The sequence below is a fragment of the Etheostoma cragini genome, chromosome 13 (genome assembly GCF_013103735.1).
Source record: "Etheostoma cragini isolate CJK2018 chromosome 13, CSU_Ecrag_1.0, whole genome shotgun sequence".
NCBI classification, from domain to species: Eukaryota; Metazoa; Chordata; class Actinopteri; order Perciformes; family Percidae; genus Etheostoma; species Etheostoma cragini.
The window spans coordinates 5,939,690-5,957,688 of record NC_048419.1 but is presented as its reverse complement, the minus strand read 5'-3'; the positions used below and the strand labels follow the sequence as shown (position 1 = coordinate 5,957,688).

The window sequence follows — 17,999 nt, the reverse complement described above, 5'->3', positions numbered from 1 at the left end:
TTTTGGAGAGATTTGTGAGGTTATATCACAGCCTAGTGGAGACCAGAGGGTGCTACACATGTTGGCTGTCCTATAGTTTCTCCTGTGAGTCCACTGTTTTCATAGTCTGCCTACTGCTCCTTTCCTTTAGTGCCCAGTCGTCCTCCGGAGAACGTCCAGGCCGCAGCCGCGTCTCCAGAGGTCATCTCTCTGTCCTGGTTGACCCCTCCCAAAGACGCTCTGAACGGCAACCTGCTGGGCTTCAGAGTCATCTACTGGGCCAACCTGCCTGATGGAGGTACACATTTACATCTGCACACTTCCTAAAGACTTAACGTAACTGTTATGGACAGTACCTTGTCCCCAGGAATCTACGCTTTGTCATTAACATATTTACAAGGACATTTTTAAAAGCTGCTTGATTGTATCAGACATTGAATTATTGTTGAAATATAACAAAAATAGACCTTGTCATCACAAAGCAGAACAATTCCTTTTTTTTGTATCAACCCCTGCAATCACCAAGATGGTTTTTTTTGTGATTAAATGTTTTTTTTTATTAAACAAACAACATAAACAAACTTTCACATCAGCAGCATGTAACAGGTAACATAATATACAGTACATGTAACACCATCCCACCCCAAAAAATGGTAAAAAACAATGGTAATAATAAAAATATTATAATAGAAAAAACAAATAAATCAAAATGAAATATATATATAATATGAGCACTTTAAGAGTCTGCTCTCAGACTGGAGAGGGGTTGGAGAAAACTGTATTATATGAGAACATTTTAAAACTTTAATACTTCCCAACTCAACGCAATTCAGCTAAATCTTCCACATGATTTGCAAACATTATCCCAAAACTAAACAATTGGGGCCTAACTGGTTCCTTTTTGGATTATTTGGGTTGTCAAACATATGGGCCTAGTGCCAGAACTGGCCAGCCAAAGGGTCCAATCTGGCCTAAGTAAAAGAAAAAGTGCTTACGTACAGCTAAGTGACAAAACACTATCAAGCCCAGGCTACTTTTCATGCACGAGGCACCGGCGGGAAAATGTCTTTGTCAAAAAGGAGAATAGTGGACACAGAGTGTTGGGTTTTCCAAGGAAAAATGGACCAGTTCCTATCTCCCCACAGAGGAAAATGGGACGCCAGTAGGCTTAGTGTGCTCACAGCACCTCTCAGTGCTCAAGCAATCTAATTCTCAGCATCACTACCAGACTCATCATGGCGATGGTTTTACTGCTTCTGTCAACGTAAGATCATATTTGGCTGCATGTGGTCCATGACCTAAAATGAGTTTGACAGCCCTAAATTAGGTCAATTATTGAAACTACAACACAGAAGAAGAACATATAAGAAAAAGATGAAAGAATAAAGAATGAATGAAATGTCAATCTCTTAAAAAGTTTTGGTTTTCTTTGAAAGCTTATTTTGGGAGTGCATTTTTTTTAGATAGCGTAGATAGGAAAGGGGGGGAGCGCGAGAGGACGACAAACAGCAAAGGGCCACCGGTTGGTTGCGAACCCAGGCCGCTGCCAAGGACTCATTGGGCCCACATGGGGCCCACATGGGGTGCAAACTCTACTCGGTGAGGTAGAGGTTGCCCCGCAATGTTTTTCTGATAAGCAATTCAGTGGTTATCTTATTACTAATGAATGTAGCAAACTGCTGCAGAATCCCACACAGTGTAAACTAGAGACAGGGGTCTTGGTGTATTACTTGGGTCAAACGGAAACATAAATACTTCATGTGCATGACATAAGGTTTGTTCACTTCCTTTGATGACCAGTCTTGAGTCAATCCAGTAATCTCTGCTGCAAATCTCTGCAAAGGTTAGGATTGCTGAGTTTATATGATGAATAAAGTTAGAAGGATAGCTATTAATGCTAATGAGTGGGGCTACAGTTATCCAAGTGTAATCTGGTTATTTTACTAACCTCCACTCATAAGTAAACTGAATTGACTGTCCAAAAGTCTGCCCGGCCCTGTGGAAGTCAGACAGCGTGCCATGCCACTGTCACATGCCGGGGTTGTGTCAGTGGAATCGGTTGTGACAGCACGATTACCTTTGACCCCTGCACTGTCACTTCATGTTGGCCTGCCCATACAACATGAACGCTCCAGACTTGACATCCACCGCTAGTTTGCATGGCAACAGTCCATAGCTCTGTGGGAGATCACTAAAAGTTAAATGTCAGTTTTATTATTTATAAATGCTTTGGCTTGTATTGTATGTAAATATACAATGAAGGTTAACATGCATTTTTTATTTATTTATTTTATTTTATTAATTTATTTGACAGAGACAGTGTACATTAGTTAACATTGCTGCAAATGCACCAGAATTAGCCAAAAGGCTTTTTTTCATCCGTTGTCTCTGGACAGATCTTAAAATTGTCTACCTAAAAAAAATCAAAGAAGATGAACAGTACAAATATAAAAAACAGTAAAACAGATATAACTCTTCAAATCCTCTTGACAAATACAGTGTACGAGTTTTCTTTAATACAGACATTTGGGTAAAAAAAAAAAGTATACTACACATTGACACACATTGCACCCAAACTATTCTATTTACTATTCTATCTATGCCATTTAATCCCAGAGAGGAGAGGATGTAATGTGACTGACCAGCAGAGGGAGATACAAGCCCTTTCTAACACCACTGATCTATCTATAGCACTAGTGTTGGAATTAGCTCAGTGTCACAGCGGTTGATTTAAAACAGTAAGAGAATAATCACATCTGAATGGACCGCCACACATACAGGCTGCTGACTCTGTTTTGCAAAGTCAAAACAAAGACTAATGAAATATTACTTTGTCAACATTTGGATAATTGAAGAATGGAAAGTCTCAAAATATGTTGTGTGCCTTTATGAGTAGGACAGCTGTAACTCTGTGAGACAATATGTAAGAATGTGTTTAAAAAATAAAAAATAAATAAATAAATGCTAATCCTCTCTCCAACAATTATAACATTTCCTCAACTAAATATAGCAATACTGAGAGCCACAAAGCTCAACAAGAGCCCTGATAACAGTTTACAGCTCAGTTGGTTTGGTTTTCACTTCTGGCTAAAATTCTTCTTTCTTTTTGCCACTTGGAATCAGCTCTGTAAAGTTTTATTGTGAAAAGTCCAAGAAGAGATGCAGCGACATGACAAGAGAGAAGAAAAAGGAGGAGAAACATTGTTAAGAAGAGAAATGGACAGGGAGTGACACAGAGGGACATCAATAATTCAACCCCCAGTAGCTGAGGGTAGCAGGTTGCCAGTGGAGGCCTGCCACCACAGCAGACCTTGGACCTGGGCTTGTTTAGACTTTTTGATTGAATATGACATTTTATCCAAGGCTGGGCTATGACACTCTTGGACTTGACATTTTTATGTCACACTTTTATGAATGTGACCAGCTGTATAATACATTAGTCACGTGTTTGGACCAGTGGCAGCTTGTCACATCACTGGCTTCATTTGTAATAAGAAACTTGCATTGGCCAAAGCTGACTGCACACAGGGGAGTAGCACAAAATACTCAGCCCTGTAGAAAGGCATTTCCTATGGGTACCTCCATAACTAGCCACAATTCAATTCAATTCAATTCAATTCAATTTTATTTATAGTATCAATTCATAACAAGAGTTATCTCAAGACACTATACAGATAGACCACACTCCAGAATTTACAAGGACCCAACAGTTCTAGTGGTCTCCTCCAGTGCAAGCAACAGTGCGACAGTGGCGAGGAAAAACTTCCTTTTAGGCAGAAACCTCGGTCAGACCCAGGCTCTTGGTAGGCGGTGTCTGACGACCGGTTGGGGTTAGAATGAAGAGTGGCAATAACAAAAAGAGAAAAAATTAGTAGTCTGTAGCAGTTCTTTGTAGTAGTTCATGGCATAGCAGGACGCTGTGCGGCATTACAAGGCACAGCAGGACGTAGCAGGGCACTGCAGTGTAGCAGTAGAACATGGCATCACAGAACATGGAGCGGGACCAAGGCGACAGCTGCTACCCTGATTTTGGAGCCTCTCTGATCCAAGGGAACATTCTGGGGAAAAAAGAACATAAGGACTCCGGGGAATGACTCCCCAGAGAGCACAACTATTCATTCTAGCATCCTTTTGGGCCCTCCACACATGAGGGACCTGAATACTAACTACAAATGATAGCTGTTGCCGCAAATCATGAGTAGGGTGCTTAAGGCCATTGACCTGTGGTGTCCTCACTAAATGTTAACTTCCCCAATCTCTCCTGTTCTGTTTTTTTGTTGTTGTCCTTCAGAGCTCGGAGAGATCAGGAATGTGACAACCTCGAAGCCTTCTCTGGAGCTGGATGGACTGGAGAAGTACACCAACTACAGCATCCAGGTTTTGGCCTTCACCAGAGCTGGAGACGGTGTTCGCAGTGAACAGATCTACACTCGCACCAAGGAGGACGGTAGGAAGATGCAGTCCCCACTCCAAATCAAATCACAAGGGTCAAGCTGTTTCAAACAGATGCTCAGATTTGAGTTTGACTCGCTACTGTAGGGCCTCAACGAGTTACACAATGTTTGTTCTTAATATTAAATGGAGAAAATATTGGGGCAGCTTTGCCAAAATGAGAATATTATTCAGCAGTGAGTGAACCCCTCTGGTAAAAAAATAGAGCCTAGGGAGCAGTAGGGTATTTAACATGCTTATTAAGTGGAGAGATGTAACTAACTTACATGTAGCAGGAAGTCCTGCGGAATATGACATCTGTTATCTTGCTTTATAATCAGTGGAAGAAGCACCGTAAAAAATCTTCTGAGGAATAATATTAGCTTAATGTGGAACAACATATCAACTAGATGATCTTTTCCTTTTAGTTCCTGGGCCTCCGGCGGGTGTGAAGGCAGCAGCTGCATCAAACTCAGTGGTGTTTGTGTCCTGGCTTCCTCCTCACAAAGTGAACGGCATCATCAGGAAATACACCGTTTTCTGCTCCAACCCACACCCCACGGTATGAACGTTTAATAAAAAATTAAATTTGACATTCAGTACCTTGTCAAAATTAAAGTTCCTGTAAATCTATGAACATTTAGCAGGCTGGCATCATCCTATACTTTTCTTATTTTCAACAAAATTCGATGAAAACACCAAATCAGCAATGTGTTAGTCTGTCTCTCACTGCTTTCTGATTTCCCTACGCTATCTGTCTTTAGCTCCCAGGCTAAAGAAATTTCCTCTGATCGGTGGTCATTAGTTAGAACACACATTGTTTAAAAAGCGACTAAATGCAGCGGTAACCAATATTTAAATCATGGGTGGAAAATCTAGGTACGATTCACTAGTAATAGAACTACAGAACTCATTTTTTGTTTAAAAAAAAGAGATACCAGGCTTTGGATACGCACACAATATGTGTTAGGAGACATGCATTGTTGGTTTTAATGTGTTTATGGGATGTGTTGACAATAAGAGAAACATAGAATGTCACCAGGCGTGTCCTTTAACATTAAGTCAGCATTTAATGTTGATGGAAAATGTGATGATGTGAATGACGTTCCTGAATGTCTTCCCTCGGCCAGGTGAGCAGTGAGTTTGAAGCGGCCCCGGATGTGTTCTTCTACCGCATCCCCAACCTGAGCAGGAACCGCCAGTACAGTATCTGGGTGGTCGCCGTCACCGCCGCGGGCCGTGGAAACGCCAGTGAAATCATCACTGTCAAACCCATGGCAGAGGGTAGGTGGAACTGATCTTTGGTACAGTTTGAAGTGCAGAATAAAGATGAAATACTTGCACTGTGCTGCGCTCCACATTTGATCTACAGCCAGATTGTCTGATTTACTGGTAAATAAAATGACAAGTAAACGCCTAAAGGTTTATGTTTGAATAAGATGCAAACGGTGCCCCAGTCTACGTGCCTGATGGAACTATAATGTGCATAACGGGTTGCGTGGGTTTGGGACTCATTTTGGACTCAAATACAAGCTATAACAGCAAATAAAAATTTTAGCAGTCACTGCAGCACAGTAAGTTAACATTAAAACATGATTCCTTGTTGGGGACTACCCTTCTTTACCTTCTTGCCACAACTAACTTCACCCATTTGGATTTGTGAAAAACATGATCTTATTCCCAGCATCTCCTCAGAGGAAGACAGCTGAATGTAAATAGCATGCTTGCTGAGAGCTGATAAGCTGATCGCACATGCTGATAGACCTCATGGTTTCTGGAGTCAGGACCCACAGCGCCTATCACAACCTGTCTAAGGTCTACGGCAGGTCGACTGCTTAGACGGAGAGAGACACGGCATCAGACTGTGGCCCCTGAGCCTGTATCCCTGACTCCAACCTAGTTAGAACTCTGGACAAGGTCCGGAGTTTCCCTTTTTTACACACAGCACACAACAGGAGATTGTGTAAGACTTGTTCTCACTTTATGGAAAGACCGTAATGAGGGGGTGGCACTGGTCAGGAACAAGCAAGTCTCTTGCCGTTACTTGGATATGTCTACCGTTGACCTTTACCGACAGAAGTTCCCAAACCTTGTTGTCTCTCCAGTTAGACATTTTAGTTGCAGTCTTAATGTAAATTACATTTTATCGTCACCCTCAGATGTTTGTTTTCTTCCGGTTTTGCATCGTTGAATGGTAGACGCTCGCTGCGATTCTCCAGACTTTGACCTGCTGTTTCCACACAAGGGCTCAACAGGCTTTGTGCTAAGGACTCGGCAGGGTAAAGGGCTTTTAACGTTTGGCCCAACTGATTTAGACATTTGCGTTCTCACATACACCTCTGCCAGAGAATGTCTATATTATTTTGGGGTTGGAGGGCATACTATATATGAAAGGGTCAGTGAGCCAAAGGGTTATAGAGTGAATTAGGGGTGACATCTCTTAATACGACATCATTACGATACTTATGCCATGATACAATATTATAGTGATTTTAAACACATTGCAATATCCTGAACATATTTAGCAATTTATGACCATTTTTCCAAGTTCTAATTTTTTCAAATTTCAAATGATGTCCCTTGAAGGAAACTTTTCCCACATTTGTTTTATCTAAAAAGATACATTTCTCAGCTTTTCGTATCACTTAAATTTTATTGCTGCAAAGTGGGATTGTCAAGCGGACAAACAAATTTAATAAAAGATCAATACTTGCTGCCTGTGTATCGATACAGTATTGTCACCTAAAATATTGCGAATTACCATGCTGTAGTGATTGTTTTCCCCAGTCCTAGAGTAAATGAAAGGACTACAATATGAAAGAAACTCTTTCTGAAATCATTCAGCAAACTGCAACACATCTGTTTGTTATTGCATCTCCCCTGTGCGCTGATAAAGCGTGTGTGTGTGTGTGTGTGTGTGTGTGTGTGTGTGTGTGTGTGTGTTTTTGCAGCTCCGGCTCGGATCCTGACCTTTAACAGGACAGTAACGACTCCCTGGATGAGGGACATTGTGCTGCCTTGTAAAGCAGTTGGTGATCCATCCCCAACCATCAAGTGGCTGAAGGAGATGTAAGTTCAGTAAAAGGCGTTGACGTGACGTGATACAAGGTTACATGTGAATACGGTCTCCAACAATAGTTCCATTTGTCTCTTCAAATTTACATTGTGACACTAATAACATCTACGTTACAGCAATGGAACCCCAGCACCTGTTGTGATTGACAGCCGGCGCAGCGTCCATAGTAACGGCAGCCTTGTTATTCGCACGGTGAAAGCAGAGGATTCTGGGAACTACAGTTGTGTGGCCAGTAACAGCTTTGGGTCAGACAAAACCGTCCTCAACCTGCAAGTTCAAGGTAAGCATATTTTTTGCACCAACCCGTTCAATCTCTGAGACACATCACATACACATCAGCAACAATTTACAGGTGACAGAAAATACATGTGACACCCCCCACCCCCCTAAAAAATGGGCAGAAGCCACTGCTTAATGGTCAAAGTGTGTGGTGGCTTCCAGAGCATTTTCTCTGCAGCAAGGACTATCCTTCTCTGACATTTAGAAATCTGGATTGAAGAAGTGTCATTCAGCAGCAGAACTGGTGTTGTCGGTCGCGGGAACTGTCCCACAAACAAATGTTGTCAGTTCTGAGGCAACATGTTGCCAGCACTGTGCAACGGGGGGACATTCCCAAAACATATGGTGAAATGTGCACATGCTCTCCATGATCTCTGTTTTGGTGGCACCCCTGGCAATAAGCTATAATGGCAGGTGTATTTTAAGATCTCACTCCCCAGGGATCGGGACAGTGTCCCTTCTGTGACGTCAGTCAGTTGCCAGTTGTCTTCCTTTTCTTCCGATTTAAACTTTTGAAGTTTCCTAGTCTGCAGTTATCTTCTTTTCTTTCTTTGTTCGGCCAAAGTAACCCTTTTTTGCGCCTTGTGATTTTTCTAGAGAATGTCGCCACAGACTCGCAGTTTGTAATTCTGTAAATACAGGGGCTTTCATCAGTGGACCATACTACATAATGATACAACATAAATAAACATAACAACATAAACACAACATTGTGTTACCTCATTTGGCGATAGAAAGTGACTTAACAGGCTTTTTACGTATTTTAATGCGAGTCTTCAAGATTTCAAGAAGACTTTAAAAACTACTGCCCATCAGAATGTATAACACCTACATCCAGGTGATGTTATGAGCCTGCTGCACCTGTGGATTGCTGTTAATGCATTTACACACTCTTTGGGGGATGCAGGGGAACATTTTAGTTTTACACATTTTTTTTCTTCTTCTAAGACTTGCCCTTACAATCACTAATTTCTGGGCCTTTCCTTTAGTTCCACCTGACCAGCCTCGCCTCACAGTGACCAAGACTACCACCACCTCCATAACCCTCTCCTGGATCCCTGGAGACAACGGAGGCAGCTCCATCAGAGGTCAGGCGAACAAAACCTGTTTTTCTTTTTCAACTCTGTTGTTTAGTTTTGTTTTCGGGTTTCTTAACATTCATTTCCCCACATGTTCTTTGCCAGGCTACATTCTGCAGTACTCCGAGGATAACAGCGAGCAGTGGGGTAACTTTCCCATCAGTCCCAGCGAGCGCTCCTATCGGCTGGAGAACCTCAAGTGTGGTACCTGGTACAAGTTCACGCTCACAGCCCAGAATGCAGTGGGGCCAGGACGCATCAGTGAGATCATTGAAGCAAAGACCCATGGGAAAGGTATAACCAAACAAATTGACTTTTCACAGGAATGTAATATTAGAGGTGATCATTTATGTTTTCAGTGATTTTTTTTTTTTGACTAAAGTCATTGCACCATCACAATATGTTATTATCCTTACAAGTGGAGGATTTATATATCTAGTAGAAGCAAACTTTAACATTTGACAATGCAATTGATTATATTTTTCTCTTTAGTAAGCCTTTAGTCATGTGATCAATACTGTATAGTATACTCGTTGTTTAAAACATGATAAAACATCCTTCTAAATGGCAAGAAAAATGCCTGTTGTGAGAATAACTTACGAATATGAATAAAATAAAATAAAAGTAATTTATTTAGGCACATATTGCTATCTTCTTTCCTAATAATGTTATTTATTATTTAGTGAACAGGACACAGCAACATGTAATGATACTTGTTAAAGTAACATGTTGCATCACATGTACATTTTCAACCAATTTTGAGGTAGGTTTTTATTAAAGCTGAAATGATTGAGATGAATCATCATGAGATTATTAGGCAACTACATTGATAATCAATTCCTTGTTAAAGTTTCTAAAGTAAAATGCCAGTTTTGGGTCCAGATGTGACTTCATCTTCAACTGAGATAGACATATGTTATGAATTTTTGTTCGACCAAATGACTAATTGAGCAAATACTCAACAGATTTATTGATAATACAAATAATTGTTATTTTTTCTTCAATTGATAAAAGTTAAATCGTTACCACTAAGCACACGTGTGCCGGTTTTTCATTTTTTTTTCATTCTTCCTATCTTAACTTAACACACTGGGGTGTCCCCTCTCGCCACAGAGCCTCAGTATGCTAAAGAGCAGGAGCTGTTTACGGGCATCAACGCCACTCGGGTCAAGCTCAACCTGAACGGCTGGAATAACGGCGGGTGTCCCATCACCTCCTTCACCTTGGAGTATCGGTCGGTGGACTCGCCCACGTGGACCACAGCACAGCGCACCTCCCTCACCAAGAGCTACATCCTGTACGACCTGCAGGAGGCCACCTGGTACGAGCTGCAGATGAAAGTCTACAACAGCGCCGGCTACGCCGAGAAGAGAGTCAAGTTTGCAACACTCAGCTACGATGGCAGTGAGTTAACACGATAACGGTGGGGGGGGGGGGGGGGGCATACCGTTTCCAACTCATTTCTATGCAGGGAATAAAGTCACTGAAATATCTGTCATGGCTGGGAGAATGTGGCAGGGAAGTGTACCAGTGGAATTCAGTGGCTGCTCCACAGGTAGTATAATGGGGACACTGACACTCAGTTGGACAAGTACAGACTCTAGGATAAAAGGCCTATGTTTCCAGTAACTGTAGCATAGTGTGGCTAACAGAAGTAGTTTGAGGCAAAGCAGAATGAATCCCTTTTTTTATTAGTAGTGCTTGAGGCTGGAGGGGATTGAGGCTCCCTTGATGAATTCGGCAATAAAAAACCCTTTTCATGCTGACTCCAGTGGCTGTAGCTGCTTTGTGTGTTGCTGCTTGTGAAGCCGCCATCACAAGCCTACTGAATGCCACCACACAAGTTAAAAAGTTGTATGATCTATTTTGAGATGCAGACTACATCTGCTCTACTACATTTTGGCTTAAAAACTAAGATCTTTTGCTCGCATCCACACAACTCCGGGGTTTCCAAGCCTGTAAAACGGAGACATTTAGAAACACTGCTGTCCCCTATGTGGTTTGAAAACTCGAGGGTTGCTTTGTAGTCTGGATGGGCAAAAAAGGAGAATCTTTGAAAAATATAGTGCATGTTTCATCAGTTAGGTTGGCTAACAGTAACAGTTCCAACTTATGTCGGTCCAAGCAAATAAATCCCTGCTCTTACTTTTCACCACTGCTGTATCTTCTGCATTTTCAATTTAAACATCCTGGATTTTCTACCGCAGAGTAACGTGCCTACTGTGTGCCAATGTTCATGCGATATATGCTGTCAGACGTGTTAATATGGACAGAGATTAGTTCTGCTACTGGAAATAAAACTCTTGTGTGGACGGAGATTGTGATTGTCTCAAAACGCTGCTTAAAAATGAACACTCAATAGTGTAGATGTGGTCAAAGGAGGCTGCCACCTCTTATTTAAACCCACAAGTTCAGAGGTATTCCGCCATTACCAGTTCTCAAGACCAACTGCTTCACTTCCTCCTTCACTGTCTTACTGGAACTGGAGAGAATAATCAGGCTGATTATTTCTTTCTGAATGATGAGATAATTTGCATTTAAGTGCGTTTTGAAGAGAATGGAAACCTGCATGACTGCCCATCAAAAGATCAAGTGCCGATAATAGAATGCAGAAGCTTGCGCTGGAACGCTGTATGTGATCGCTTGGAAATTAAATGTTCCATGCTTAAGCTGTAAGCTACTGATGATTAACTTTTACACAATATGATCAGCCACTATCCTTTAATGGCACAAATGGCACGGTTTTGTTGTCAGGACAAGTGTTCTATTCCATGTCAGTGATGTCATACATCACCGGTATCTGTCATAACACGTATTACGACTTCTGCACAGGTACCATCGCACCTTTGGTGAAGGCACCCAATGTGAGTGAGGAAAACTCTGGGGGCGGCGAAGGTTTGAAGATGATGGTGACCATTTCCTGCGTGTTGGTGGGCATTGTTGTGATCTTCATCGGGTTGCTGGTGCTGAGGAGGAGGAGGAGAGAGCAGAGGCTCAAGCGGCTCCGAGGTGAGACGAGATGTCATCTACTGTAGCACGGCAGATTTTAGCATTTATTCCATTATTAAGTAAAATTTGGGTTTGTTTTCCAGATGCAAAAAGTTTGGCTGAGATGCTCATGAGGTAAGATTGGGCGCCAAGCATCTCATCATGCACACAGCACTTTGATTAATTACGGCAGGAGTTTTTGATAACTTCTTTTGGGGGGGGGTTGTGCTTTCCAGTAAAAACACACGACCAGCAGAGCCGGTTAACAAGCAGCAACAGACGCTCCGCATGCACATCGACATCCCCAGAGCCCAGCTCCTGATCGAGGAGCGAGACACCATGGAAACCGTTGGTAAGCTCACCAATGTGTGTGTGCTGTGGCCACATGAGACAGTGTACTTGTTTTGTTTTTTCACAGTCATGCATACTGCAAAGGAACCTGGTTGTTGTGGTGCTGACCTTGTTTTTGTTGCTGTCCCACAGATGACAGGTCCACTGTGTTATTGACTGACAACGACTTCGGGGAGACTCAGAAACAGAAGTCGTCCACTGTCACACACACAGTCCACTACCAGTCCCTGTCCCAGGCCACCGGCCCACTGGTAGATGTATCTGATGCCAGACCAGGAACCAGTAAGTCCAGTACGGACGTTTTCTTTTTTTGTTTTGTTTTTACCTAGATTCTGATTGGTCAATCACGACGATCCACGGTTCTATTTCCGTACCACAGACCGTTGCAACCCGTTCTCACACCGAAGGCGTAAAATATGGACGTTTGGACAGTGGCTGGGGAAATTCCATGTAGGGAGGTTGGTTGTGGGGGTGGAACACAGGACTTTCACCCCGGAGAGCGGGGTCTGTGTCCCGCGTTTGTCCTTAACCATCCCGTTATTCCTGTGTGTCAGGGACACCGCTTTCTTCTTTAACCGTTACGTTATTCCTGTGTGTCATGGAACCTTAAACCCACCCACGACCTTCACCTTAACCTAACAACGTCAAAAGGGACGCAAATAGCCCTGACCAAGCACGTATTGTATGACACTAAAGGATACTTTTAGCGCCAATAACAACGACAAAGGCACGTCACCAAGCGTCCGTATTTTACAAGATGGAAGTGAGAATGCGTTGACCGTTATAACAGACTGTTGCCATGGCCGGAGTTCTGATCGTAGACTCTGGCAGACAATCAATAACATACTTTTCAGATCATGCGGCTGATCAGGGAGCGCTAACAGTGCTAATGGCATCAATGCCGACAGAGCTTTAGTAAGCTCCACGTTTAGCTCCCTCACAGCCGGAGAGTCACTACTGCGGATTTGACCCCCTTCGAACTGATCCTTGGCCCGTGTGCTTCCCGTCAGAGTCCCGCCTCACCCTTTAGGGGTTCTAATCCGCAGTAATGACAGGCTCGCTCTACATTATTGTACATACAGCGGATGTGGTTGTGTGTATTGTTTTCACAGATATCTTCCTTTTCCTAGCCCTTTTTTACTTTAGCTATGTTGTATTTTCCCACCTTCTGATGTGCCTTTTGTTTACATCTGGTATGCTTATCGCTTTGGTACAAAATGAAGCAAAGCCCGCGAGCTAATTCAGTTAACTGGAGTCACCACCACACTCACACTCATTCTCTTCACACTGCAATATACACCCTTTGGGATCATGTGCTTAAAGATGCCCTGTGGAGTTTTCTTGTAAACAAACATTAAAAAATAGATTAAAAAAATTCCTTCCTCATAAAACCTTTGCAAAGCTGAGTCTAAATTGTATAACCAGCATTGTTCACTAACTTTCAGTCTTCTCAGTCTTCCCTGCCTTTACTGCATATCTTACAGTGTGGTGGCAACTGATATGAGATGCATGGACATGCCTTTGTTATTATGACCAGTTCATTAGTCATGTCCATCATCATAAAGTTTTTCTTTGAAAAATCTTAGGTACAATAATTGTATCTGTATTCACAAGCAGTTTTTATACAGTGTATGTTAATTGTAACTTATAACTTCTCTTACAGCTGTTTTCTCTTTATATTTTTCTTTTAGGAGCCATCACACTTTATATTTTCATGTATTTCTTTTTACATGTACTGTATATAGTTTTATATCATCATTGTATTTTCTTAACTGTACTACTTCTTAAATTTTTGTAGAACTGACTCTGAGAGCAATGCACAAAAATGCCAATGTGATGTAAATGGCACTGAAAATCTATTCCATTCTATTTCCTGCCATTAAACACCCCGCGTTCTCCTCCTTGTTCTCAGACCCTACAGCCCGCCGCACAGCCAAAGCTGGCCCAGCCGCTCGCAACCGCTACGCCAGCCAGTGGACCCTGAACCGCCCACACCCCCCTGTATCCTCCCACACTCTCAGCACCGACTGGAGGCTGCCCACCCCCAGAGTTGCCGGCTCTGTCGACAAGGAAAGTGACAGCTACAGCGTCAGCCCATCTCAGGACACGGGTAAGACACCGATGCAGCGTAATGACACCCTTCATCTCTAACAACAAATCTGTTTCAGCTGTCTGACTTTTAACAAAAGCTGTGTTCTAAACCATCCCCTCAATCACTCACTATTCCCTATATGGTGTTTATTAAATAGTGAACTATATAGGAAATGACCAAATGAGATTTCAGAAACTACACTGACATTTTTCAATTTCCTTTTCAATTATCGCAAACACACTATATAGGGAACTATTTCCGTCATAGGGGAGCAGTTTGTAGAAATTCTTTATTAGGAATAATCCCTTGAGATGTGACATCTCGTTTTCGAGGGGGTCCTATAAGTTTTGAGCCAGTTTTGAACACAGCTAAAGTTACACACTAACTCCTGACACTAATCCCTCCACTAACCCCGACCCATGTCCAGACCGAGCAAGGAGCAGCATGGTGTCAACGGAGAGCGCGTCCTCCACCTACGAGGAGCTTGCCAGAGCCTACGAGCACGCCAAGATGGAGGAGCAGCTGCGCCACGCCAAATTCACCATCACGGAGTGCTTCATCTCTGACACCTCCTCTGAGCAGATGACGGCCGGCACCAACGACTACACCGACAGCTTGACGTCCAGCACACCGTCCGAGTCAGGCATCTGCCGCTTCACTGCTTCCCCGCCCAAGCCTCAGGACGTCAGCCGGGTCATGAACATGGCTGTGCCCAAGGCCCACAGACCGGGTGAGGCCACAGAACGGTCTAGGCCTGAACCCTCGACCGCTTGCTAATCTGTCATTGCAAATGGCCTAATCATGGTGCTGATTACACTAATGCCTTAACTTCAATTAATATCCAACCATTAACTTTGACTCTAATGTCGACAGTCAACCCAGTTGAAGGGCCGCAACATGCATTCAAGTTGATGATTGTCTCAGTTAAAATAGGCTTACAGTCTTTAAGAGCGAAGCTAAGGAAGCATTACATCAACAATTCAGTCCAAGTAAAATACAACAGGACATCCAGAAATATTAAATGATTTGTATTTCACACCTCTGATTAAAGATTCAAGAGTTGTCACTCTAAAGCTTTCCAGAGGAAACCGGCTGCTGTGATGAAACGGAATGAGAAAGTATATTTTTTCTTTTACCGACATGTATTATTGAGCTTTGATACATTTCACAGAGATGCTAACAAATCATTTTGGTTACTGCATGGACTGTCAGTGAAGCAGATCCAGCATGTTCTTCAAAGAGTATAATACGTAGGGAATGTATTGCACAAATTTGAAAAAACTCGGACACTATAGAAAAAATGGCTGCACACATAATAGCGCCATAAAACGTGAATAGTAACTCATTCCGGAGCCATTGATTCTGCTCCAAGTGGAATGTAGATGCTATTTGAAAGTTTGACACTCAAGATATTAAAAAAAGGAAAATGACATAACTTATGGAAAGAACTGACTACTTTTTATTCAAAAATAACGCTTTCATTAAATAACTTACATAAATTCTAGATCATCTAGAGAGCCTATATTAATGAAGATTACCTTTTCAAGTTTAGCTAATTTCAACAGTGCATCTGTCCAGGCTTGAATGTGGGAAGCACTGGCGTCTCCTCCTTTACAAAAAAAGTCAGCTTCTTGGCAACAGCAAAATCTACAGACATCCACTTGTTATGATGATGGATTAGGCAATCTTGATAGAACCCCTAGGGTCGGTGTAAATAGAAACCTTTTACACATCACAAATTTTCTGGTACAAACTTCAGCCCATATATTTAAGATTGAAGTTAACACATGAAATACCTTGAGGTGATGTCTAGCAAGGAATGTGCGCATGTTTTCTCATGAACCTAACTGTGATCCGTGTGTGTTATCCTGCAGGGGGCGAGTTGGTTCACCTTCCTCCATACCTGCGCATGGACTTCCTGTTAAACCGAGGCATGTCCAGCTCAAGCTCATCCAGGGGGACAGCTAGTGGGGAGAGAGCGGCCATGGGTCAGGCCTGTCTGGAGCCCCAGAAGAGTCGCTCGCTGAAGCGGCCCTCTCGAATGGCGCCCCCAACACCCACAGAGGCCCCTCATGCCAGCAGGGACCCAGCGGCCCAGTGGCAGCCTGGCTCCGCAGCCACGCTCCCCCACAGAGAGGGCTCGGAGCTGGCCCAGGCCGCCAAGCTCAGCACCTCCCAGGAGTCCCTGCTGGACTCGCGAGGACACCTCAAACAGAGCAGCAACCCGTACGCAAAGTCCTACACGCTGGTATAACAGCAGGGGCACCTGGGGCGGGACTAGAACTCACTCTAACACTGGACTTACCACTCAAGTGCAGTAAACTGACTTTCACCACGTAGTTCTGTATATACAGCCCCCACCTCTCCAAGGGCGGGGTCACTTTTACTAATCTCCTTTAATTTATTTTAGAGTTTTCTTTTATCTCTTCTTTGTATTTCTTTTTTTTTTTTCGTTTGTTTCACTTGAGAAAAAGATCCACTCATCGGAAACGGCTCCAGCCGGAGTTTTTGCCAAACTAATTGAGTAACGAGGGAGCATTATTTATTCTTAATTATTGTTCATTCTTCATAATTAATCAGTGATTATTAATTGTTAGTTGTCAGCTCTTAATGATCATTAATTATCAAATAGCAAATGATCTGTTCTCACCATTACTGCAATGTTTTCATAAAAACCCGGACATCTTTTTTTTTTTTTTTTCTGGAGTGGAAGATGACGATTTGGAGTCATTTTTTTCCTATGGAATATCCTTCTGAAACACTGAACGAAACTCGGGAGAAATCTTGGGATGAAAGCAATTGACACCAGTCCAAACTTTTCAGCTGCTCTCAAATTGTTACTTTTTTTGAAGAAAAAAAAAATCTATTTCCTATGGATGCATGGGGACTGACCAATTAAACAGACAATGAGGATTACGATCGCGGCTGGACGGCCCAGTCGAGCATTTTGTCACACTATGAAATGATCCAATGTGAAGATTTATTATTCTTATTACTATAAATATATATATATAAAAAGAGAAATCACTTTTATTTGTGGATATTACAGGGAAGAATTGATTTGGTTAATAAAGTCCTTAGTCATGTTTGCACATATCTCGTTTTAATTAGGAAATGGAGTCTCTGTTGATCTTTCTCTGTGTCCCGTTCTCTGATGGTGCAATATGAAAAAAGATATGAAAAGTATATGAAAATTATTGCTCTACACTGTACTGTAATGATGAAAATAACTATGTTGTGAGTATACTTACAGGGCCGGACACAAATCCAGCTATGTATTCAGGTGTGGTTTACCACTGCTTTTTTGCCAGGGTGGTAAATGATGTTAGCTAGAATAGGGAGGGTTAAGAGAACTAATGGTTTGCACTTCACAACACCTCGACTCAAGTGTGTCCAGATACAGTGTTGATCATAAGTTTAGGAACCCATGCTTAAGTTGACTAAAAAGAGGAATAAAAAAGAATCTAACCCTAACCCTTAATGCCTACATTAAAACATATAGGAAAAATCCAACCTCTGAGCACACAATTTCTTTGTGATTGAATAATGTGTAATGAATAATAAATAAATGTTTTTCCTTTACATACAGGGGCGTAAGTATACACACCCTTATTTAAAAAAATCCCATAGAGGCAGGCAGGTATTCAATATTAAAGACCAGTTATTTAATTGATCTAGGATACTATGCATCTTGATAAAGTTCCCTTGGCCTTTGGAATAAAAA

The 17,999-nt window shown here is 42.3% G+C and overlaps 1 protein-coding gene across 3 annotated transcripts in view; it reads left to right on the top strand.

Moving 5' to 3' along the window:
• dscama (Down syndrome cell adhesion molecule a) overlaps positions 1–17,137 on the top strand; it is a 117,146-nt gene extending 100,009 nt beyond the window's left edge. Inside the window, exons 18-33 of one of the 3 annotated variants that reach the window (XM_034889903.1) lie at positions 131–277; positions 4,271–4,426; positions 4,839–4,972; positions 5,541–5,694; positions 7,362–7,479; positions 7,603–7,766; positions 8,755–8,853; positions 8,950–9,138; positions 9,958–10,248; positions 11,677–11,853; positions 11,937–11,967; positions 12,069–12,184; positions 12,316–12,474; positions 14,096–14,293; positions 14,703–15,005; positions 16,150–17,137. In XM_034889903.1, the coding sequence (XP_034745794.1) occupies positions 131–277; positions 4,271–4,426; positions 4,839–4,972; positions 5,541–5,694; positions 7,362–7,479; positions 7,603–7,766; positions 8,755–8,853; positions 8,950–9,138; positions 9,958–10,248; positions 11,677–11,853; positions 11,937–11,967; positions 12,069–12,184; positions 12,316–12,474; positions 14,096–14,293; positions 14,703–15,005; positions 16,150–16,529 (2,816 nt within the window). In that variant the 3' untranslated portion in view covers positions 16,530–17,137. The remainder of the gene's footprint in view (positions 1–130; positions 278–4,270; positions 4,427–4,838; positions 4,973–5,540; positions 5,695–7,361; positions 7,480–7,602; positions 7,767–8,754; positions 8,854–8,949; positions 9,139–9,957; positions 10,249–11,676; positions 11,854–11,936; positions 11,968–12,068; positions 12,185–12,315; positions 12,475–14,095; positions 14,294–14,702; positions 15,006–16,149) is intronic. The other 2 variants (XM_034889904.1, XM_034889905.1) reach the window with 2 other exon arrangements.
• The last annotated feature ends 862 nt before the right edge of the window (positions 17,138–17,999 follow it).